This window comes from Grus americana, chromosome 4 (assembly GCF_028858705.1).
Source record: "Grus americana isolate bGruAme1 chromosome 4, bGruAme1.mat, whole genome shotgun sequence".
Lineage (NCBI taxonomy): Eukaryota > Metazoa > Chordata > Aves > Gruiformes > Gruidae > Grus > Grus americana.
The window spans coordinates 36,440,234-36,466,733 of NC_072855.1; the positions used below are offsets into that span (position 1 = coordinate 36,440,234).

The 26,500-nt window shown below is 38.7% G+C and overlaps 1 protein-coding gene across 1 annotated transcript in view; it reads right to left on the minus strand.

Moving 5' to 3' along the window:
• WWC2 (WW and C2 domain containing 2) overlaps positions 1-26,500 on the minus strand; it is a 105,012-nt gene that overhangs the window by 62,248 nt on the left and 16,264 nt on the right. The window contains exon 2 of the mRNA XM_054823622.1: positions 5,841-5,950. Coding sequence (XP_054679597.1) covers positions 5,841-5,950 — 110 coding nt within the window. The remainder of the gene's footprint in view (positions 1-5,840; positions 5,951-26,500) is intronic.

Consider the following 26,500-nt stretch of genomic DNA (forward strand, 5'->3'; position numbering starts at 1 on the left):
ACAGAGAGGGTAGATGTCCAACTCTGTTTTGAAGAAAAGTGCCGGGGACGGAGGGCAGGGAAAAAATCATCATATTGAATACAGAGTGGCAAAAAGAAAGTGATGTGATGGTCTCGAATACTGCTGGGCTGGAAGTAGTTATTCCTTCCTATCCTTATCTTTTAAATGCTGTCATTCAGTTCCTTTCTGTTACATTACTACCAGAAGAGTACGTGTTTTATAGGATAACTAGATGCAATGAAGAAAACAACCACTTGCCTGGTTATTCCTGAGCCTGAAAATATGAACTGGAAGTGAATAAGTTGTTTAGGAATATAACTTGCTGAAGGCAAGGCAGAACTTGTCCCAGCCTAGGATTCCCCTCAGACTATTCACGTCAAGCCAGAAGTAGAAGTTTCCCTTTCTTGCTCCCATTACCTCCACAGCTGCTCACCCACGCACACCCCATGCAACAATCCAGATCCTGACAATCCAACAAAACCTGAGCAGCTAGGGGAAGGAAGAGGAGGTGGGGAATGACAACTCACACACCTCAAGAAGCAGAGCGCTTCCCCATTGTCCATATTTACCACATATCATCATGCTGACACAATGTGGGAGCAGGAATCAGAGCTAGCAATGACTGCTACTTCAGCTGCCACCACCACTCGAGAAGTACACCTGGAAATCATGGCCTCAGAGTCAAAACTGTTTCCTGGCAAGCCTGCACAGGGCACGGAACAGATGAAAGTTCAAGGGTGTCATTTCAAAGTATCTTTAACCAGTGCTACCATGAAAAGCAGCTGTCCCCCGTCTCTTCCACCTGACTGTTCATTCATATCCCCAGGTCACCTTCCCCCTCACGCTTGCATAAATAGGGGTGTGGAAAGGAGAACAAATAGCAACTTTTTTTTTTCCATACCGGATTAGTTTCAACTCGAATCAGCTCCCTGATCTGATTCACTGTCTGGCCATGCAAATGTTCACGCCAGTATAAGCAAAAACATTGCAGGGACAGAACAAAAGGCCAGAGGTAGCAATAGAGCAGGACCAATTCTTTCAGAGATTATATCAGCTTAAAAGTGTTTGCAGACCCAAGCTCTAGGAGTATAAATGTTTGCATCTCAGCCACTTAACGCCCGACATTGAAAACCCTGCAGAAGAAGTGGAAAAATGTGAAAGTGATGACTTTGCCTGTAGATATACGAAATAGAGTTATACGTTTGTGTTATTTTTGGTATTGCCTTGAGTTCCTAATCATGTTATTTAGCAAAATTAGTAAATGTTAGCAAACTGGACAGCTGAAGTAGATGAATACACGAGTACATATATGCAGTAATGATTGTAAGAGTGAACAGCATAAGCTCTGAAGTCTTCGGACTCTCCCAAACCACAGTGAGAAGGAACCCATAATAAAGGAACTCCTCAGTCCCTGACCACCAAATAATATCCCTTCAGTCATCCCTCTAACAAAGTGTGCTACTGAAGCACGAGGTAAGTATTTAGATTCTTATGGTATTAGCTACCCACATCATATGCATGTTCTGCCTTGCCAGATGGCCTGTAATCTGGTCTCCCTTGAAGCTGAAAGCATCACATTAAAACTCCTAATTGGGGTAATATATTCATAAAGTAATGACCTCAGTTAGTGTTTCTCAAAATGGGTTACATCATCCAAAAGTATCATGAGAAAGCTCTAAGGCAATCAGTAAGAGCTAGGGAAAAAAACTCTGTATTTGAAAAACACTCAAAAATATGTAACATTATAGAAAATGTGTGATGATAATAAAACCAAAATTATACTTAAACATATTGACACCAAAAGCAAGTTCCTCAAATCTGAAGGAGTGTTTACAATTGCAGACTGCTCACAGCCAACTCCTACCCCTCTGTGGAGGACAAATTGAGTTTCCACCGGCAGTTAAGGAAAGTTGGCTTTTCTCAGGTCTGTATGGGAGAAGGGAAAGTAAAGGACTAAGATAATTACATAGATAGCCAAAATATTTAATTAAAAAAATATTGATTTAAACAATTTCTGAGGAATTCAACCTTTCATTATAGAAATTTGGTAGAATTTTTAGAACTTTGCAAGCTCCAGTCTAGTACTGCTTCCTTGAAATCAGTGGGAGTTCTACCAATACCTTCAGGATGAGTGGACTAAGTCCCACACTGAACACTAATGGAAATTTCACCTTAGCATTTGCAGCCTTCAGTTTTTAACAGAAAAGGAGGGAACAACCATGAGTAAGACCATCTGAATTTACAGTCTATTGTGCTAAGGTCTAGCCTGCTGCTCATTGTTTGAGAAATCTAACAAGATTAGCCAGTGTTACTACAACAGCTCCAAGTTCTGTGGACAACCTGAAACTTCACAGTTGCATCAAATGTAGCTGTGTACAGAGGCACTGAATAGGAACAATATTAGAAAAAGGAATGAAAAAGAGAACAGAGAAGCTGCTCAGAATAATTAATTATGGTATGCAAGAGGAGAGAATCAATGGGCCTTCCCTCAAACATTTTGCTGAAATAAATCCAGCCAGAAGGCATTGAACATGAAACTTTAGTCACCTCTCCCTTCTCAATACACGGGAGCAGATTTCTTCCCAAGGCACTATCTCCTCAAGCTGCCATTTACGGGTCCTGAAATCCCACTTTATCCAATTTGTTTTTTAGGCATCTATCCATTTGGTCCTCCTAGCAGTAGGTGCAGTTTTTCTTTGTTCAGGAAAAGAGAGCATTAACAAAATTATAATCTATGCAGGTGAAAGAGTAAAGGAGTCATCTTTATCATATCCACTGTCCTGACAGAATTTTAACAGTTTCAAATCCAGAAAGCATATTCAACACATCTGAATTATTACATTGCCAATAAAGCAGTACGCGGGTGCAAAACCTGCTTTCTAGAAAGGCTTTTTCCTCCCTAATTATTAGCGATGTCCATACTAGAGATTTCAATGCCATCAAAACACATGCACTCCAGTCAGATGAAGTAGAAGTTATAATCTCCACATTTGGCACATCAGACAAATGACCTGCTTATAAGACACTTAGGCAGTTTACCTCCCAGCAACTCAAGAGTACTCTCACCAAAACACTGCACAAAATATAGTATACAAAACTAAAATATACCACTTTACGAAATAAGAAGTTTGACTGAAATTACTACAAAGCAACGCATACATTACTATAACAGAAACCAAATGCACTACTGAACAATGGATGGAAACCATTTTAAGTATACCAAAGCACATCACTTTGTCATCCATCATACACACTAATATAATATACAGAAACCTAGCTAATCACACTTATTTGCCCCAGCCACAGAAAGACACATGTACAGATGGATATACACAACTCTTCTCTACTAAGTGAAGCATTAGTGTTTGCGGTATAACAACAATTGTCAACAGAATTCCAGGTCAATGCTGTCCAGGCCTCAACATTTTACATGTGTGAGAAGCAGAACTTCAACTCACAAACAGCTATAATATTCAGGAATTCACCTTCAATGCACAGAAATAGCATTTAAACATAAGGAAAATATTTAATCTCTTTCAAAAAAAAAAGCAACAAAACTGAAAGGCTGAGATTTTTAGAACTGATTAAAAATGTTGAGTATGTATGGAATAAAAGAGCATGATTATCTGAGCAGTACTCTCAAAACACCCAGAAATGTGGATTGCCTGCTCAAAATTTTATAGCTCTAAGTTTTCCAGTTTTGGCCAAATCAGAAGTTAAAGACAAGTTTCCTCTTATAATAGCATTTAGATTCAGAAGCAAATCCTCTTTTTTTTTCTTTTTTTCTTTTGAATACACCTTGTAAGGGATGTCAAGGATCATCTGGCCCAACCTTTCTTGGCAAAAGCTCTGTTTAGACAAAAGCACAGTCTAGACAAGATGGCCCAGCACCCTGTTCAGCCAAATCTTTAAAGTGGCCGATGTTGGGGAATCCATCACTTCCCTGGGGAGATTATTCTAATGGTTGATTGTTCTCATTGGGAACAATTTTCCTCTACAGTCCAACTGGCATCTCCCCAGGAGTAACTTGCATCTATTACCCTTCATCTTTTCCATGTGACTCCTTGTAAAAAGGGAGTCTCCATCTTCTTTGTAGTCACCCTTTAAGTACTGGAAACATGGTGATGAGGTCTCTCCTAAGCCTTCTTTTCTCAAGGCTGAACAAACCCAGTTCTCTCAGTCGTTCCTCATACGGCAGGCTTCCCAGTCCTTTGATCATCCTGGTGGCCCTCCTCTGGACTCTCTCCAGCCTGTCCACGTCTGTCTTGTATAGCAGGGACCAAAACTAAACACAGTATTCCAGGTGTTGCCTGACAACCACTGAGTAGAATGGGATAATGACTTCTTATCTCTGCTGGTGATGCCCTTGTTGATGCAACTCATCATCCTGTTAGCTTCTTTCTTCATCTTTTGAATTCAATCAGGTATGTCTCTAATTTTTTAAGTTCAGAAACACTACACATAAGATCAAGACTCTCATGGTTATTCCAGTAAAGCAGGGCCATAAAATCCCAATTGAGGTTACTGGATGGGATTCAGTTCAAGATTAGGTGTCCATCTGCAGGTGTTCAATAAGAACAGTAATGTCTAACATCTCATTCTAGTTATCAGAGTTTCAGTCCAACCCAACCAAAGGAGCTTAGATCAGCTCATCTTCAGACACTCAACCAGGCAGCTACATCACACTTTACATTACATTGGCTGTGTTGACTAGATACCTATTGACTACAAAGGCAGCTTAAACATCTCAAGAGTCGATTCACTTGCCCATACATTTGAGATGCCACAGGGTAACAAGCCTCATCTCCATCTTTGTTCCAGAATAGCATTGGTCTCTTACTGTCCATGCCATATTTACTGACCTTGCATGACCCGCTAACCTAAAGCATTTCAAACGGCCATAGACACCTTACTATTTTTTAAGTACACAGTGCTGCTAGCGCAGATACAGGCACCTATAATCAGGTATTGATCTCAAATGGAATCACTTCTATTAGGTTATTAAAAATTATTTCTGAGGACATCGCAAAAGGTATCAATTAATATGAAGTCATGAACACATAACAAGATAGAAAAGCTTTCAGGAATATATTCATTAAGTCAAACAAGCACTGTATTTCAAATTTTGCTATAGTTTTGTATGGTTTAGACATAGTTCCCATGCAATTAAAAATATATGTAGAAACAGATGTAGTCATCTTGTATCAGCAGATTTTCTTGTAAGCCTTTTAAAGCCAATAATGTTATACCAAAGGGCAATCTTCCCCAGCATTTTGATTCCCCATTCTACTTTCCAATTACTACAAAATATAGCATTACTTATAGTCTGAAATGTGTTCTACGACATTCTTAGAACTACAGTACATTTGCCAGACCTCACATACGCGTTACAAATACCCCCTCCACTCCATACTACCTCATCTACAATAGTTCCTTTCAGTAGTTAGACTGAAGCCAGTTTTTGTTATTTGTATCAGACCGTCTCTACCAGTGTGCAATGCTGCATATTTAATAGCCACCAAACACCATACACTTTACAGATACCAACAGATGTAAGGCATCTTTACTTACTAAACGTTACATGGACTTCTTCCACAGGAAAAGATGAAGAGTCATATGAGTAATTTTGAGCCATAATACATCTGCAACTATCCTCAACAAACCCATGCACACAAACAGGATAATTTGTCTACTGAAAATCAGAAATTGTTACTTTAACTACACTTCTCTCATGATAAATCTTTCCCTACTCTCAGTCATGCTTTAAAAGCTTCTTAGGAAAGTCTAACCATGATGAGCCTTCTTATATAATCAATATAGGAAATTGAAAATACACTTACGGTTGACGTGATCAATATAGTATACACCAATCTGAGGATCATATGCAGCTTCCCATCCCCATGGCAGTTCATCCCCAACACAATCCGCAAATGACAAGGGCTTTGTTAACCTAAAACCAAAAGAAACAAGTTAATGGTATAGTTTTTCTCTCTTTTGTACATATGTTTGTTATTCATATCAATTCCTAATATGACAGAAGCTAAAGAAAGATAGCAGGGAGAAAGGAGAGCAAGTTGTTTTCTCCCTCTTAAAGTTTGGGCTCTTGACTGTTTTCTCCCCCTATTCCATCCTTCTGAATTCATTAACTCCAAGAACATAATATAAGTTATTGCAAACATTTTTCAGTACAGGCACTCAAGTGAGAAATTCGCTGCAACATCTTTCACATCTGACAGTTTAAAATTAAACAATAACCAATAGCTTGTAAAAAAACCAAACCAAACAACCCACTACACTCCTATTTCTCTCCAGAAGAACTGGACCCTTCGATCTTGAGTCTGTGATGAGAGGGCCAGGTGCCCACCAGAGCCGCTCTCTTACTCCCCTCATTCACTAAACAGGGGAGAAAAGGCATAACGAAATGCTTGTGGGTCGAGATAAGGACAGGGAGAGATCACTCACTAATGGTTGTCATGAGCAAAACAGACCGAACTGAGAGAGGGAATTCATCTAATTTATTACTAGGCAAAACAGAGTAGAGGAATGAGAAATAAAATCAAATCTTAAAACACCTCCCCCCACCCCTCCCATCTTCCCGGGCTCGACTTCACTCCCGGCTTCAACCTTCCCCCCCTCAGCGGCACAGGGGGACGGGGAATGGGGGTTGGGGTCAGTTCATCACGTGTTGTTTCTGCCGCTCCTTCATCCTCAGGGGGAGGACTCCTCTCATCATTCCCCTGCTCCAGCATGGAGTCCCTCTCACGGGGTGCAGACCTTCAGGAGCAAACTGCTCCAGCGTGGGGTCCCCCACAGGGTCACAAGTCCTGCCAGCAAACCTGCCCTGGCATGGGCTCCCCTCTGCACGGGTCCACCGGTCCGGCCAGGAGCTTGCTCCAGTGTGGGCTTCCCACGGGCCACAGCGTCCTTCGGGTGCCTCCACCTGCTCCAGCGTGGGGTCCTCCACGGGCTACAGGTGGAATCTCTACACCCCCTCATCCTTCCTCCATGGGCTGCAGGGGGACAGCCTGCTTCACCATGGTCTTCACCATGGGCTGCAGGGGGATCTCTGCTCCGGCGCCTGGAGCACCTCCTCCCCCTCTTTCTGCACTGACCTTGGTGTCTGCAGAGTTTCTTACATCTTCTCACTCCTCTCTCTGGCTGCAAAAGCTCGCTCTCTCTAAGTGTTTTTCTTCTTCTTAAATATGTTATCACAGAGGCACTGATTGGCTTGGCCTTGGCCAGCGGCGGGCCCATCTTGGAGCCGGCTGGCATTGGCTCTATCAGACACAGGGGGAGCTTCTAGCAGCTTCTCACAGAAGCCACCCCTGTAGCCCCCCTGCTACCAAAACCTTGCCACGCAAACCCAACACACACATCTGACAGTTTAAAATTAAACAATAACCAATAGCTTGTAAAAAAACCAAACCAAACAACCCACTACACTCCTATTTCTCTCTAGAAGAACTGGACCCTTCAATCTTGAGTCTGTGATGAGAGCACTTTCAAGGTCATCTTCTCTAACAACCACAGGCAGGAAACTCAGAAAAGACAATACAAACATCTAAGATGCAGTTCGCAGCACTTACCAATACACCTACTTGAATAAAATAAGCAGCAGTGTGGAGGAGTACATAGAGTAGACATTTTATAAGTAACATTTAATGGGCCTTAAAATGTTCACATGGTGCCTTTTTAGGAAGAGAGACAATTAAAGTTTTTCATTTTAATAATGGAGCAACTATCTGTTACAAGAAATAGATTGATAATAATACATGGACTTTTTTACAACTGAAGCTGAGCAAAGCTTTACATCATCATATTTTTGCCTTTAAAAAAAAAAAGAAATTCAATATTGGAGTTTCCTGTTGATAAACCCACAGATAAATGCCATGTCTGAAATGCCAACATATTTAATAGGAAGAACAAGAGATTTATGGTTTTATTGTCACCGTAGTGACAATAAGATTAGTACACCTCCAGAGTTTAAAAAAAATCCTCAGAGTAGGATTATCAAGAGCACTTTGTGGGACACACGAGCATCACCTCCTTCGCTCACTGCCGCTTAAGTTCTATCACTTGACACTGTTTTTTCATCTCTCATCTTTAACATTCTATACAAATAAAAAGCTAACAATCCAATTCACACATGCTTTTTTGTGTTTCAGTATTTTTCTTCAATTAGTTTGTGACCAAAAGAAACTGGTTTATCAACGTTTTTGTGAGGAATGAAAGAAAAAAGAATAGTACATTTTACTTTGTACAAAATGAACGGGCTTTCTTGTGCAGAAAATGCTGCACAGAAAACACCTTTCAAAACTATAGAATCAAATTTTTCTTACAGCTGAGAAAATAGAAATTTGAGTACAAGTTTGATTTAGAAATCATTGTGTCACAAATATATATTATTACTATCGATGGATCTGACCTATCAATTCTTTAAGTAGGGCAACACTTTATTCCTCCAAACTAGGATTGCAGAAATTACAAAGAACCAATCTCTTACAATCCAAAATCTCAGGAGAGTGTGGATAGATTTATTTTTTTAAATCATAAGCATGAATCCACTTCCTCCTATTTCTTCAAAGTTTACAACATAATCCTATGAAGGCTACTAATGCTTAATTTTGAGGTCCTGAACAAATTCACAAATAAGTTCACTATTTTATTGCCACTTATAAACTGCTATGCAAAACCAGTAAACACACTGACAGCTCTTAGAAAATTCAGATGAGATTACCAATGTGGAATTACATCTGGATCACTAGGACATAAAATATGGATTATAAGCAGCACAAGCAAGCTGTGAGAAAACTTCTGTTTACTGGGAGAGATTCTCCATGAAAATGGCCAGCCACAGACCCTTTTCTCAGTTGAGTGACAAGGTGTAGCAGCTTCTGTAGTACCTTTTCTCCTTCTCAACCTTAACCCACAATATGCTGCCTCAGAGTCCAAGAGCTCCTTTTCTGAAGGAAATCTTAAATGGACATGACCCATCCTCCTCATTACAATGCAGGAGAGGACATCCCACTGAAGCTGACTGGGGTAAGCTCCCCAGCGATCTCCAGGGAGAGACCAGGTCTGTAGTAAGCCAAGCCTACCTGTTGTATCCTCTCCCACTGCTGACATACATTTTTAAATCCAGACACGGCACTGCTCTGAGTGAGGCTGCTCTCAGAAGGAGCTCTCCAGAAGCCCCAGCTGAGACCTGCTACTCTGTTCCTCACCCTCCTCCTCTCAGGGCAGCAGAAGCTGTGCTGCCGTGGCCAGGATGGCTGCTACGCAGCTCAGCGGGCTACCAGATGACCTGCAAAGCTGCAGCTGCCTAGCACTGCCATATTAAATACACCTGCCCAAATGCTACCTATAAATAATTACTAGCATCACTTCAAAGATTATTGTTTTGCAAATAGTAACAGCTAGACAGAAAGAGATGGCTCTTAGGAAAGCAGAAGAAACCTTTTAATGACAGGACAACGCACACAACCACAGCTTCAGCCAGGCTGTCCACAGCATGCAGTGGACTGAACACAGGGTACCTGTGTCAGAGAGTCCCAGGCCACTACTGCTCAAAGGAAGCATCAATCACGTAAAAGCATCAGCCCTTTTGGTGAGTTTGGTTAGTCATGAACCTGTGCCAACTACTAGGGCACATCTTGCTGTGAAGAAAGTCCCACCTCAAATTAGATTACAAATGTGGATTTTCATAAAATATTTCTTAAACTGAATAAAAATCAAAGCTCAATGTCATCCTTAGCCTTAATGTTATAATAGTAACTCAAAACACAACCCTTGTAGTTCAAGTAGTAAAAATATTTGAAATACTATATAGCAAAGTAGGAATCATAACAAACTAGTATAAATATGCCCAGATGGTGTCTAATAAATTAATTTAGAACTCCGCATATGCATTCAATATTTTCAAAGATACACACCACAATTAGCAACAATCACAAGATGTGATTTTCAAACCACCTCTACAGGAAGGATATAATCCCAGTATTACCCTGACTTCTCATCTGTACTCCACACCAATTTTATTTTTAATCAAATACTGACTTCTTACTATTATAGCTCATTCTGTAGGTTAGATTGCAGATCACGCTGGTCATGTGGATGTTCTGTCCAGGTGTTATCACCTGTCAGAAATCAGACACCATGAGAATGAATAGCAGCCGCTCTCTCATCCTGGACAATCCATAAATTAAAGCAACACTAAAAAACTGTGGAAAACTACTTGGACCTTAAACAGAAGAAGAGGGAGACAGAGGCCCTGAAATACAGGCAGTACTGGACAAATTCTGCTCTGCTGGATCATGCTTGGACATTTTGCAGCCTTAAGATCTAAACTATGTCAGGAGAACTGCTCCTGAGTAGATCTTTAAAACATGAAAAGGTTTGTACGTAACAAGATCACAATTACTTAAGAGTGTTACATCCCCATGATACTCTTTTTTGTTCCAGAGTCTTTTAATAGGGTAAGATTTTTAAGCCTGACATGGACTTTTACAATTGAGCAGCAATCAGCACAAGATTATATTAGACTGCTTTACGCCCTCACAACTGTCCCAACATAAACAATATTTACTTTCAAAATACGTACAGCAAGTGGATGAGATTAACATGACATGAAGATAAGTAAAATGCAAGAGAAAATTTGCAAGAGAAAAGATGAAAGCAAAGAGTTATTAGATGCTATTGGAAAGGAAATAATACCTAGGAGCGAGACTGAAGGAATCTTGCCTGTGTCAAGATCATTATCTGTGACATAATAACCTATGATAGACAAACTGCCATTACATTCATTAATTGTGACCCAAGAAAAATGAGGTTTATTGCACCGTAACAGAGGATTAAGTGCTGCGTCTCAGGGCACTGATATTCTGAGGTAGTTTATAATACTTTTTCAGTTTGTAGTCATCAATTTACATGTTCCTAAAAGAATGCCAATACTCTAAAAAGGATGACTTGTAGTCCACATTTAGCATACTATGAAGTTTAATTAGTTAACAAAAGGTGGGTGGGTTTAATGCATATCATTAAGCTCAAGTATTCTCATCTATGGGCACTTTTCCAGTTTTTTTAACCTTATAGAACTCCTTCCAAGTGCAGACTAATTTATCAGCCTTTAGCTCATATATAACATTTTTATCTACTCAACCTCACACGGCTGCAACACTCCGATTTCAGCATACAGCTTGAAGTGTACTCCCCGGACCAAGAGAACAAGAAGAAGGTGTGTGTAACGAGAAGTGGCTACTCTTAAGAAAACCAGGAAGCAATCTGTAATTTCATTATGTAAACAGTATATAATTATGTTATTGCCAATCACTTCACAGATGCCCTGGGAAACCCAGGAGACAAATATAGTTTACAAAATGAAAAGCTGTATTACCACCTCAAAGCCACATTTTTCTTTAAAGTTTTCAAAATATAACGTTAGCCAAGATCTTAAAATGCAGACTCTACAATGATATATGTTATCATCAACAGTTGCTATTGCACCTGCAGTCATGCCTGTAAGTCTGTATATGCATCTAAAGTTAATAAAGAGGCTGATGACACTGTAAAATGGAAACATAACTACAGACCGATGGATTGTCAGTGCAGTACTGTTCCATTTGGACAATTTTGTGCACTGTCTTGCTTGATGTACTCCCTAGACCACACAAATACATACAAGAAAAGTTTCTCCCTAAAGTCAGGGTCCACAAGAATGATAAATTTACTAGTGAATGCTATCTTTCTGTCAAGATATGGACAACCCACGGTATTTCACACTTCTGTGATTTGAGATTATCAATGTGTATGTTCTTAAAAACATGTATGCATATGTATACACACACACACACTATTTTCAACACATTTTTCTATGCAAGAGTAATGCTGCATTCTGCCACATTCCTTCTCTGACTCCTTTTTTTCCTCTCCAATATCCATTCAGGATTAAATAAATTGTAACACTGAACAAAAGGTTATCCATATTATGATTAGGACTCCACTTTATCAACAGGAAACTCTGGATTTCAGTCTTCACTCTCTTCTAAACTCAGCTGATACCAGCATCACTGATCTCCCTAGCATACTTCAAGACCTGATTTTATCCACACTCTGAAGGACTAGGTGAGTACAGCTTGACATGTTTTCCTTAGATAGAACTATCTGCATCAATTTTGTAAGACTGATTTCTTGTGATTTATAATATATGTGGTGGAGGGTGTGGGGAAGAGAGAAAGGTTAACAGTAGGTAGATCTCAGAAAATGGGGTGGGGAAGAGGGGCATGAGACATATTAAAAAAAAACCCAAACCAACCAAGACCAAACCAACCAACCTCCAACAAAAAAACCCCAAACAAGCCCACAATAAACCTGAGATTTCTCTTCCTCAATTAGAAAGGAAGAAAATGCAGGTTGGTAAGAGGGTACATAAATACCTGAGAATTATGAACAGGTTCATCTTAATCTCTTTCAAAATTACTTGCAAGAATACATCCTTTGCTGTGTGGTGCTTGACCTACAGTCAAGATGTAGAGTTTTGAATTCAATTATAACTAGGGTCAATGCTCAGGTTCTATAGCAACTTCAACATGCATTTGAAAACTTTCTCCAAATTCTAATTCTCCCCTACCCCAAATGACTTCATGTTCTTTGCCATGTAGCAAGATCTTCTGTGACACTTACATGACGTGTTGTACTGATTAAATTTCACACCCATTAATTCTCATATATAATGATGTAGGTTACACATTATTTATTTTCTCTTACAATGCAGTACTCCCTATTACTTTTTCTAGACAAAAATTGTTCTGAAAAATACACCTCTTCTCCACAGGAGAAGAAATTGAGAAGACAAAACATAAGTTACTATTTAGATGTGCAGGAATGAGCATTTATTAAAACATAACAGAAGACACTCAATGATGGAAAGACCATATGCACACTTACCTGGAATCTGGCTCATTTAACTACATACACCATTACAGAAGGGTGCACAGATGACTTACCAATAACACAATACAACAGTAACACAAAAAGTTTCCTCTGAGCACTTCCCCACAAATATTTTCAGTTAGCACAACGATGCAGACTAGGAACGTATGATCAGCATCAGCTAATTTCTTATTTTGCAAAAGGACGACTGGAAGTATTTAATTCTTATTTTGATCCAGTAGCTCAAGACCATCAAATGTAAAACTTTCAATCAACTGATCAGGGAAAGGAATGTATAAATAGAAGAAGAAAAATGTTCTAAAATTCTTCACTAGAACTCCTGAATTTAGTTCTCTATTTAGATCTTAAAATCAATTCAATTCTTACCCAACTTTCTAATGCTATAGGCATTGTGACTTTGAAGGATCTATAAACATGTTTTCTAATCCCATCCTAAATATCCTCCCAAACATGGATTTTACTCACTTCAGACACCCAAGATGGATTTCTTATATAAAACTCAGGGGTGCAATTAATCTCATTAACTTCAAAAGTTAGTTATCTAACCTGAATTACTCCTTTAGGTTCCCTAGAGAGGTTGATTCAGCACATCTGTTTAGACTGAAGATAAATCACATTGAAGGTTTCTCTCTTTTTCTAGTGACTATAGAAGAAGTCTGAATGCAAAGCTCCTTAGCCTATACAAGGTACCTAATTTTAGAGTGGGATGAATACTGTACCAGACAGGAGAGTGATTATAGAATGGCAGAAGAGATCAAGCTGTAATTCCACGTTGCAGGTCAGAGTTAAAGAGAGGCATTGCCGCTCCCTATAGCTGAGGTCAGTATCCATTAACAGCATGAAAGTTACATTACATCAGGAAGACAATTTTCTCTTCTGCAAATTACAGTGGCTGAAGCTGCAACAAAATGCATTTACTTTCTACTAATAATACCGCTGTCACTTTCCTAACTTCAAAAGTGGTAAGCGGGCTGGTTACCTGTGGAAAGGGGCAGAATTTGCATGCCCATAAAACACCCTTTTGCCATATTCTTTGTTCATTCAATTGTATGAACTAGCAAATCCCACACACCCTTTCTCTCTCTCCAAAACACTCATTCATGAGTCTGTTGACAGGATTTCAGCTTCTAAACACCATGTTCTTAACACAGTAGTGCCTCCTGTTCAGATACCAGGCCAAAACATTATGTACAACCTTTGTATTGCTTAGGTACATTCTCTTTTAATAAGGGTATTATTAAGATATAATGCCACTTTATTTGTAATAAAGTATAAAGGTATTATTTTGAAAGAGTAACTAAGTGAATGTCAGTATCACATTAGAACACATCAAACAAGGAGTAGCATGGTGGCAGCCCCTGTTTTAGAATAGTGGTATAAAATAAATAAATATGGTAAGGTCATGCATCTGTTTACCCTGTTCACAAGATGCGTGCAACCAAACGTTAACACACACCTGTATTTAAAAGACTATAAACATGCATGTTACCTCTTCTACACCAATACAGAATTACTAAGAGAGGTTCAAACTAAATGCCACTCCATTATTTAATTATGAAAAATTCTCAATAAAATTAAATTATGCTGCTTTATGCCTATAGCCACTAGCATGTGCACCATTCAGCTGCTTGTTTTGCATTACACATGCATGCACATAGCAGTATAGGTTTACAGTTGCACATTCCTAGCCACGTTCCTAGCATTTACACATAGCAGTCAGCAGTACACTGATAGTACCATGCCTTCACCTTTTTGCACCATAACTGGATACTCAAAAACTAACTGCAGAGAATAATGTCACAGTGGAGTTATACACTTTTAGGAGACAAAGATTTATTAACTCCGTCAGCAAGTATTTTCTGGATACATGTAATGAATTTTCACTTGTTCTCCAGATTTCAGATCATCTTACTCCTGGTAGTATAAAGATAGGTAAAATGGTCGAATTTTTATCAAAAGAAGGGAAACTTGAGATATTTGGGCACTGATTCTAGTTTTCTAACAAAAAAAAAAAACCAAAAAAAAACCCAAAACCAACCACACAGGTATAGTATTATTCTTAACAGCTTGCAATTTCTTTCCTATGATTCTTTTAATGTCTTGAATACCTGTGACAGGCAGCAGACCTTAAAGAAATATACTTCTTGGGTTTTGGAGGGTTTTCTTGGCAAATGAAAGCGTACACACATGCAGATAGGGGGTTATACGAAGAGACATACACAAGTAAGTTCACCACCTTACAGCAACACAAATGGCTGGACATTATTTGCGTGTATACTACTGGGATAATGGGCTGTCACAACTATTCTACAAGCTCAAAAACTTGGTGTCCAGTACTAAATTTGTACTGTCAGTGACTTACAACTTTTCCCATGTTACAAGTGAGCTGTGGGTTCACGTAGATAGGACTAGACTGCATTCAATGACGTTTCAGGGAACATCTAAGACTTTGAAAAATACAATTTCCATTAAAAGACTCTTGTCTAGCTAGCCAGCAGCCCAGGTGAACACAATATTGTGTTCAGGAAGCACACAAAGATCAAGCAAAACCGAAAATCTAATAATTTTCCATCCTCATAGGGTTTGGGGCTTTTTAAACCATTTTAGAGTACTGAATAAGGTGTTTCTTCTCTGTAATTTTGGCAAAGTACTCAAGGCTGTTTTGAAATGCTTTGCTGCAAAGGGCAGTGTGCTGAATGGTGTCTTAGTTCTCTGTTAGAGAGCCCTCCAGAGAGACAGTTGCATTAATACTACCATGTGAAATGGCAGTATCAGCCCATTGTCGGTCCTGACTGCTACTGCAAAAGGCCTTCTTGAAGGCCAATTCAGAGTTTCATACACTGTACCATGGCACACAACTGCTCACCATATTCAGCAAGCACTGCTTAGAAACAACAAACTGATAACCTCCCCAATGACTGGTTTGGGAGACAAGCACTAGCTACAGTAGAAAACTGTTCTCCATTCCTCAAATGTTTCCAGGAACTACTCTCCTTGAATTTAGTTCAACATTGAACTGCCAGGGCAAGGATGAAAACATTCCATCCTTTCTACAACCTCATTACAACAAAAAATCCTAAATTCAATATATTTATACATCATTTACTAAACTGGTACAACATCAAAACCCAGAAATCTCACAAAAATTCTTAGGTTCCAATATCTATTACTAACATAACCACTTTAAGCCAATACAGCCATGTATTTACTAGAAAAGATGCACTGTACAAGTTCTTTGTAACAAAAATCTACCTATAATTGCAAAGAATTTGAGTCCACTTATTCTAATGCAGCGAAAGTAAGTCTTAAAAAACACAAGCTGATAATAAAAATAGCTGAACACCCCCCCCCCCCAAACCCTACAGAATGAATGCTATCCATTTAGATAAATAAAAGGCATATATTTGAGGGTTTTTGTCTTAGAGGGGCCAGTAAAATCCACAAAAGTAGTGAACCAAACTAAAATCCAAGAAAACAACCAAGTAACCAAATGAGGAAAAAAATTCAAACAAAACAAATTAAAAAAAATCATCTTATATGGTAGAACACACACAGCTTTGCCAAAATCCACCTTCCTACTTCAGTTAAAAGTTTTGCAAGTGTCCTGTAAAATCATCAGCAATTAAGCACTTGCAATATATTACAAAATATTATCCTTTTAATGTATTTATTTAAAAAGACTTATCTTAAACACTCAAAAATCCCACACATCCCCAAACTCCCCAAGCTGTATGCTATACGGAAAAGTTAAGGACGGAAATCTTCAGATCCTCTGAAGATCTTGCCTGTTTCCTCCACAGAAGAAATCCAAAATGAGGAACCGACGTCCTTCTCACATGCACACACACAAAAGGAAGCAAGCAGAGAACACAACCTAAGACTTCAGTACAGGAGGTAGAAGACAGCGGGAGGCAAGCGCAGAGGAAATATGCTACCTTCCATCCAGCTTACAACAAGACCCTACGTGGGTGTTAACGACTGCCATAACATACGTGATAGCAGAGCCGTAATTGCCTCTTCCCGGTTACAAAGGGGTTAACATTAGCTCAATGTCAGCTCACTCTGTCCCTTCACAGGTGCTTCTGAAAAGGCACACAAACTGAATAGCTGAGACCCAGAAGGGGAAGAATGCTTTTTGGAAGGAAGGGACCCACACCCACTGGTTGCAGGACCAGGTCAAACTGCCTGCCGGCATGGAGTTTTTGTTTCCTTTTTATTTTGATTATGATAAACTGTTTTGGCTTTCCGCTTAACAGTTACCATCAGTGAAGGAAAAAAGCCCACACTGAATACAGCTATACATTTTTCTACATCATTTTATCCTTGAAGGTACCGAAAGAAACAAAATATTTAAGTGAAAAGGAGAACCAGTATTTTCCAGCTCAGCACACTAAGCTATTAGTTTTTGTAGGGCAAAAATCCCCAACCAAATCACTACTTGTAATTTGTTTATCCCTTTAACATTGCCAAGTTCAATGCAAAGATGACATTTTGAAAGGTTAGGGGGGAAGAGAGGGGGGCAGAGGAGTGAAATGGGTAACGCCATGAATGTTTTCTCCTGCGTTTTTCTTTGACACAGCAGTTGGTCCTGCGCTGGCGTGTAAGCACTATAATATTAGACACCTGGAATGTGAGGAATGTCTGATAACCATACCCTAGCACAGGGATAATTCCACAGCCATAAACCAACGATATGACCTTTGAGCTTTCCCTCAGAAAAGCTCAAATGCAGTGACACTATGAAAAGGCTATTATGTGCAGTGTTGCTATAGGTTATTTGTATATACATGACTGTACACTGTTGATAGAGGGAAACCATGTTGTCATCAATTGAGAACACTGTTAAGAAAAACTTAGCTATTAGTCTTAATCTAAGTCCATAAACACCATGATATTTTTCCAGTAATTTCAAATGTTCCAAATCCTACAATGTCTACCTGCAAACTTAACTTGGAAATGTTTCCTTTACCTGTCTTGTACCACTCTGCTTCTGATTTCACACATCTATTATCAAGCTATTCCTCTACAATAGGAGGATGTACCCTTACAAATACACAAGTAAAAAAAACCAAACCAAACCAAAACCCACAACCCCAAAAAAACCCAAACCCAGTCAAACATTGGTTTGTGAAATTCAAAAAAGGCACAAACTACAATAATTTCCACATGCAAGCAGGAGCAACAGCTGTCCCCAAACGCTTACCATTTAATTGAACCATGATATAACAAACAATGAGAGGAAAATGTCCATAGATTTGAATACTTTATTAGAATAAATCAAAATAGACAGACTTATAATAAATTTTTAAAACATTTATTCTGTTATTTTGGATGATTTGTCAGCTTGGCTATCTGTCAGGCACTAAGTATCAAAAGCAGACTTCATGGCAGACAGTTAACTACTAAAGGGTTAAATATAGGAGATTTCTGTAGTGTGAAAATTAAATCTGGGAAAGAGAAATTAAATTCAAAGAAAGAACACAGTCCAAACCAGAAAACAATCATGATAGTTAAGGTCTGCAGTAAAAGATCTTCCCTATCCCTAACCTTTCCCCTTCCTCCTTTCTGTAATTTCATACACACGCTAGTCCAAATCACCCCACTACTCACCTCATCAGCTATAGAAAATGATTTTGAAAATTTTGTTCTGTGAACTCCCCTTCACTCCTCCTGCAAACAAACGCTTACATTGCAAGGAACCTTTGGATTTATAGAGAGGATATTTAAAGACTCTCCTCACCTAACTCTGCTCCCACTGAAGTCAGCAGGAGTGTTACCAATTTCAGTAGCAGGAAACTTAAATCTGTGACAAGCACTTTTGAAAAGTACCATCCATCTGAACATCTCAAATAACCTCACAAACATTCAACTTCAGCACTGTTAAGCACTCCAGCCAAGTACACCAATCATTCCAGAAGCAGGGAAGAGCGAACTTGAGTTAACTGTCCAAGGTCACTGCAATGCAGTTACAAACTGTGCCCAAGGGGACACAGCACCCCACTCTGTTATTCTCAATACTGAGTTTTTTATGTCCCAATTTCTAGCCTTGCATCCAATCGCTTGTTTTGTAACAATTTTCAATGCATACTTCATTAAATCGTTATGTGTTTTGCAGTACACTGCAGCTCCTGTCGCAAAAAGACTGAGCTAGATCAGAGCTCAAATGCTACACGACTTGGCCAACCTCTGGCACTGGTAAACTCTATTTCCAGATGCTACAGGAGTAGGAGAAATCTTTAAATATATTAACAATTTTTTACATAGATAAGGAACAAACACATCACTGATTTTATATAGCTGCAAGCAGCAAAATAACGGGAAATTATATTTGTATTTTAATAAGAGACCATAAAAAAGTCTGCCAATCCTGGTGCAAACAGCTCAGAAAGTTCCCTCAAAAAAAAAATCAGCTATGCTTTCACAGAATACAGCCACTAGGAAAATCTTTACATTCTTGAGAGCAGAGAGATGGAAGCCACAGCCTGACGTCTATATTAGTAAAACTACACAAAACTGAAATAATAAGTAAGGATTGTAGCAAGTATGTTTGCTTCATACAAATCTTACAACATTGAACTTAAATGTGCAAAATGCTGAAGTATCAGGGTACTGCAAAAATCACAGTATTGTAACAATACAATTGTAAGATTTCAGAGATGTTCTGGCCTACAATTAATCCCTCCCACTAATTATTTTAATATGTAGAACTGTAGATGAGGCGTTGGGCAACCTGGTCTAGTGGAGGGTGTCCCTGCCCGCAGCAGGGGGGTTGGAACTAAATGATCTTTGAGGTCTCTTCCAACCCAAACCATTCTATGATTCATTCTATGATTCTATGATGATAGTTCACAATGCTCTTATTAAACTGCCTTTCTTTGTATATTCCAAGACACTCCCAAAATAGTATTATATTAAACAAAATCAATGAACCTCTATGTTTTGTAGATTTCTTTATTCACAATATTAATTGAATTTAAGTTTTAGATTACATCTATTCCCAGTGGCAGTAAAGTTTGAGGAATGGGAAATATGCAACAATTATCCAACAGGAAACATCTAAGTGTTCTGCTGTGACTTCCTGCCCACACACCCACTCCCAGAAACTGCCTTTAAAAAAAACCACCCCAAAACCTGTAACAAATGCAGCAAATTTTCTAGTAGTCACTAGCAGGAATACAGCACATACACAATTTATTGCAGGATGGCTATTTGGAGGGGGGAAAAAAAAGGCAAAAAAAAAAAAAAAAGCACTGAACCGTTATAAGCCTTTCCTCTACCCCCAGCATACAATTGCTTATCACACATCCCTCTCTGCATTTGGCACAAACAGTTGTTCAGAGCAGGGGAAATACTCCCAAGGCAGTAATTTGCAAAATTGCTGAGGAATTCTATGAGACACTGTAAAAGGGAACCTGGAGCTGCCAGATGAGCTAATGCTCTACTTACCAGACTGGAATAGAGCTGTCTACTTTTCCCACATGTGAAATGCACTCCAGTTTATTAGCAGTTTGCATCACTGGTTTAAAAAGATTATTCTAATCCAGGTTAAATAATTACTTCAGAGAACATAGTACATATTAAAACCTAGTCTCTGGCTGTGGTCCCTAATAGCATAGAGTAAATTATAATTTCTTCAAATAAGAGTACAAACACGAAAACAATAGTCACAATACTCCCATAAGTAGGTAACAGCAACGTTTTACCAATCCTGTCTGTGAAAGTGCATGCAACAAGTGGAAAGAAGATGAGAACACCGGAACAAGGTTATTTTGCACATTTTCAAATTTAATTGCTTAAGCTAGCACTTAGAAACTCAAAATTAAAAAAGGGAAGAGGTTATGCACAAAGATCTATGAAGAGATTTTGTACCACTGAATTACTTTTAACTGGAACAAAAGACATAAAGTATTTTTGTCAACACCACTGAAGAAGTCATTCAACTTGTGGATGGCTCTTCGAATCAGCTCAACATTTAGCAGAAGCCAAAACGCCAAACACCTTATTTACAAGTTACGAGGAAAGAAATATAAAACAAAACAGAAAACATCACCATATAATTTCTATAGCTATTGTGTGATACATTTTAATACTGCATTCAGCTCTGACAGCCCTGTACTTGAACACACCACAACAACATCTAGAAAGTAAAACCATGGACCAAGATACAGAGAAAAGCGGGCAATGGTAATCAGGATATAGAACGTATATGTAACTGAACAGATTAAAGATTATTCATCTTGGAAGTTGCTTACAGAGTGGAAATATTATATACAAGGAAAGGAACAGGCAGCACTTATTCTCTATTTCTCACACTACAAGGAGGTACATGCAGAAAGTACAGAAGAGCAGGCTCAAAACAAAGTTCTGTACACACACAATCGTATCTGGACCTCACTGCCACAGCACTTTGTTGAGGTCAAAACTGCAATTGCTTTCAAAACCAGAATTGACAAAAAAATACAGAGAATAGATCAACAGCAACAGTAAACATGATATTCCAGATGTAATAATTTTCCTACTCGAGTTTCTATTCTAAATTCACTCTTCTTCTAGCACATGCAGAAAGATCAATTAAATCTGCCTCTCCTTCCTTTCCCCATCCTGTTATGACTGGAAATGTGAAGTCCAAAGACAGAAACCATGTCAGATACAGTACCTCAACTTAAAATAAATTCAAAGAAAAGACTCTAGTTACACATAAACTGCTGACCTTTACATTAATGATTAAAAACCCCCAACAAAACTAACAAAACAAACACACAAAAAAAAGAGGTGATACTTTTCAAGATAACTACTAAAATAACAGCAAAACTCAACAGTATGCCACAGTCTTTATTCTTTGGCAACAGAAAGGAACACATAACAGACAAATCCTAAGAGTTAATTTACAATGATGAAAGTGAAGAGAATGCTTCCCAGTGGGAGGAAAAAAGGAAAAAAAAAAAGACTTTGGCCTTGTGCACATACTTCAAACTGGACCCTTGTTAGAAAGAGTTCTTAAAACTACCTCACTACAGAGAGCATTACAGAGCTACTGCAACTCATAAGCAAAGGTATCTTTGAAGTCCCCTTAATATATTCTTATTTAATAAACATTTAGTTATTTAACATTTTATAATGAGTTACTAGAGCTTTTCTTAACTTTTTTTTCTTCCGTTGAGTTATAGTCACAAAGGATTTTTTTAAGACAAAATATTACTTAAAGTTGACATTTCTTAGATTTACAACAATCCCATTTATGGCAAATAATGTACAGTCAATATTGAATTTTAGAAAAACTGGAAAGCTAACCTAGTCGAGAGAGTAACAAGTTACTTCAGCAATACAGCTCCCACAAATCTCACAGCAACAGGTTCCACCTTGAGTTGAAAGAAAAAAGTCATAGCCAGTCTCCACTTTTGACTAAAAACATGGTGCCAATTCTCTTAATCTGTCCTGGTCTTGTAACAGCAGCCTGCAGTCCAGGCTTGCCTTCTTTTGGGCGAGAGGTTGTATTCTACCTGGAAGCCAGTAAGAAGTGGATTATTGGAGGAACCTGTCCTGTTTAACATCTGAATCAATGATTTGGAGGAGGCATCAGAGTGCACTCTCATCAGACTTGCAGATGACACCAAACTGGGGGGCAACAATCAACACTGTCAAGGACATGACTGCCATTCAGAAGGACTTCAGAAGGCCAACAGGAACCTTCAGAGATTCAGCAACAACAAATGCAAAGTTCTGCAATCCAGGAAGGAAATGGCCCATATAGCAATACAGACTGGGACTGATCTGCTGGGGAAAAGCTCTGGGGTGCTGGTGGGCAGTGACCCAGTGCCCTGGCTGCAGAGAAGGCCAACAGCCTCCTGTATCTGCAAGAGCATGGCCAGTAGATCAAGGGAAGTGATTACCCCCCTACCCTGCACTCATCACACTGCATCTCAAACACCGCATCCAGTTCTGGTCTCCTAAGGCAAGAAAAACTTCAACGAACTGGAGCAAGTCCAGGGGAAGACCATCAGGACGGTTGGGAGCTGGAGCACTTGCACTGTGAGGAAAGACTGAGGGACTGGGGTTTATTCAGACTGGAGAAGAGGCAGCTTCAGGGGGATGCAACAGCAGTCTGCCCCTACCTGTGAGGAAGTTTTCAAGATGACTGTGTCAGGCCCTTTGCAGGAGTGGGCATAAATTGAAACAACTGGATATAAGGAAAAAAAATTACCATGAGGACAGGCATATGGTGGGATGAGCTAACCTGAGTAACTCTGATCTCACAGCTGACCATGCTTTTTGCATATAATTTTCAAATCTTTGCTATCTCTACACTTGCAAACCATGTGCGCACATATACATACATATATACTCACTCCTGCCTTGCCTTCTCTGTTTCTCAGAGCTTAGAACCCCATAACTGTGTATCTTGGCTACAGAAAAATAATCTTTGTTACTTGCCTATATCACACCAAATACTGAGGTTCCAGAACAATTTAAGTGGATCTAACCTGACTATCACAGTTCTGCTCTTCCTCAATGCTACTTGTTCGTGTCTCCTCTCTTCTACTTGTGCTAGCACTCATTTCACTCCATATTAAGTCAGTTCAAAGAAATAAACTAGTAGGAGAGATTGAATGTTTTGGGTTTTTGGTTTTTTGGGGTTTTTTTTGGTCAAACCAGTCTAGCTGCCTAACCAGTTCACTACTGGTACAAATGCCAATGAAAGAGACAGGATGGAACCACCTGCAGTCCCAATTCAGATTTGCATGAACTAGTCATAAAACAGAGTTCCTAACAAACACTGAAACCTTGGTTCTCGATGGAGATTGTAGGCAGTACTGTAATACACATGATTACACGTCCTCCTCCTCACAATTAAGCTATTAAAACAGACAGATAAGACTAAGTATGCCAAATTGAAGAAGGGCTTAACTACCTGTGCAGTTTTTATGTGGTGAAAGTTAGGAGACTGATTTTTGTAGGTTGAGGGTTTTTTGGACCAACAATGAACCCTAACTGGTTGCAAAGCCCTATTTCTGAGAAAAGGGAAGAACTTACAGAGTTTAATTCCTGTTATATTATGAAATGGAAATGCTTGGGCAATTAGGAAAATTTCTATTTATTGCAATACCTTCATCTACTGGCTACTTGAATTTCAAATTAGAACAATATAAATCAGTGAAGTGCCCGATCCTGCAGATACACAACTTCACAGAACAAGCCAAGGAGACTTTGCATGTGCAGCCTCCTTCTACACCAAAGTCAAAGGCAGCCTTGCCATTGCCTTCAACAAGGACAGAAGCAAAGTTTGTATGTGACTAATACTTCTAGTTACCTGGCTTTTCTCACATTTGCCAAAATAAAATCTAAAAAAATATTTTGTCTGTGAGAGGCTTTACTTTCGCCATTTTGACATTTTTAGCCAAAACTAGTTCCTTGAGGCTCTAGTATAGAGACTTTAAAAACAATTGCTAATGACACTGAAAACTACAATACTGTCTCAAATACTGAGCAGAGGCACTTTCATAGAAAAACAAAACCTAAGCATAAACAATTGATTAAACAGTAATCTCCCACACTGTATATATCTTTTGTACTAGAAGAGGCAAGTTGCCATATAAGCAATGTTTCAACAAATTCAGCTGACTAGAAAACTGCAATTTCACAGAATTGTGGAATTTCTTAGACACAGTATTTTTAAATGATTACTTCATAAAAATCACTAAGTATTTTGTTAGATGTAAAGTTTTTAAACAGTTTGAGTAATGAAAAACCTCAACATTAGCTCACACTGTGGAATATGCAGTTGCTCCTTGCCAAAATAAGCATTACATCTCCATTTGCCATTTATTATTCTTTTAAACTGAATAGAGAAGATTGCTCTTAAGAGATAGTCCAGATAGAAATCTCTACTATCCAATTACTTATGTAATCTCTTTAAACTTCTCAATGGAGGTCTCTTGCTATCTCTCATAAATCAATCTACATCAGTTGCTTTTGTGAAAAATCTTTAACATAAATATTAATACTTTGAAATACTATTTTTCCTTCAATTCTACATGATATCCTTAGGTTCCTTTGGGAAATTACTTCATGTATCATTCAAGCTTTTAAAACAAAACATATCTACTTGGAGGCAAGACTTCTGACTCTCCTCCTATAAAAATCAGTCATCTAAAACAATTTCCAGAAGCACTGGAAACCTTAAAAGTAGGCGCACTGTAATTAAATAGGAGTCAAACTTCTAATCTGTTGAAAATGCCATTAGGTGCCTGCATGCATTTCAGTGCTCTACAGTATATTAAGTAAAGCAATGAGAACAAATAGAAGAAAAATTAACAGTCAGAATGTGTAACAAGCATGGAGTCTGACCTAACAAGAGGACAGATTTCCAAGTTCATGACAGTCCGTGCAATTCTATTTTAGCTTATCTGCAGGCACTACGCATGGCTAAAATTCTATTTTAGAAAGTATGTGAAAAGGTTAGGGAAGAAAGAGAGGATCGTGATTATAGACAGTCCAGCAAAAATCTGTTTTCTGCGTTTCAGACTCTGGGGATTCCATAGCAAGTTTAAGAGAAGAAGCTGGAATTTCCTGATCTGGCAGATAGAGCCTAGGGTGGGGGAAGAATAATTCTCAAAAGAGCTTTCAAATGTGGGCTTGGAATTTTGCCGGACAGAACAATGATTGATTTAAATCAGCCATAAAAAGAGAGATTTGATCTTCTGTCAAGTCTTTGAAATGGTAGAAGTTAAGAGGAATCATCAGCATTGCGTGCTTGCTTAATGAAAATTCCATTCTTTTACATTTAGTTCTAAACACTTTCAACACACTTGTGGACTGATAATTTCATGCTTTCAGTTGTCCGTATACCAAGGATCTCTTTTTGTGCCATGCTATAAAGAACTGAACTTTTACAGGCAAAAAACAGTAAGGAAGAAAGGTAGAGTTTTGCAATAAAATAAAGCACTTGCATTCCTTCCTAAAGGTGATCTGCATAGCTCTTCACTGACTTTTTCAGTATATGGTAATTCTATCCTCTCCCAACCCAACTCCTGTGTTTCATCGGTTTTTACACTGAACAAATAGTGGAAAAGGCTGTTCTTTATTGGAAGTCCAGGTGAAAGGGTCTAAGTTCTATCTTTTTTTGCTGACTTCACTGCTTCATGCAAAAGATACAAAAAGCATTTAACTTTGCCTATGACATTTTCTCTCCTTCACCTTACTACTTTCTCTGTGTTAAAGTCATTGTATTCCTATTCACTTCTATTTATAATAAACAGATTATAACAAGGTCTCTGGTTTGGTTTATATAAACCTATATAAGTAGCAATATCACTTTGAAGAACTAGAGATATCCTGGGTCTCTGGGTACCAGTGGAGCAACAGTACTGCTCATTTCTTAGCACTGCAGTATTTCAACCATTATTAGCATTTCTGCATCAACACATACAAGACATTCCATATAGCAGTGATTTCTGCCTTCAAGAATCTAATCATAACAGCAGACATCTTTTATGTGGAATCCTAGTATCCATAACCACAACAAAACCCCTAAAAAACCTGCCACATTTAGGTT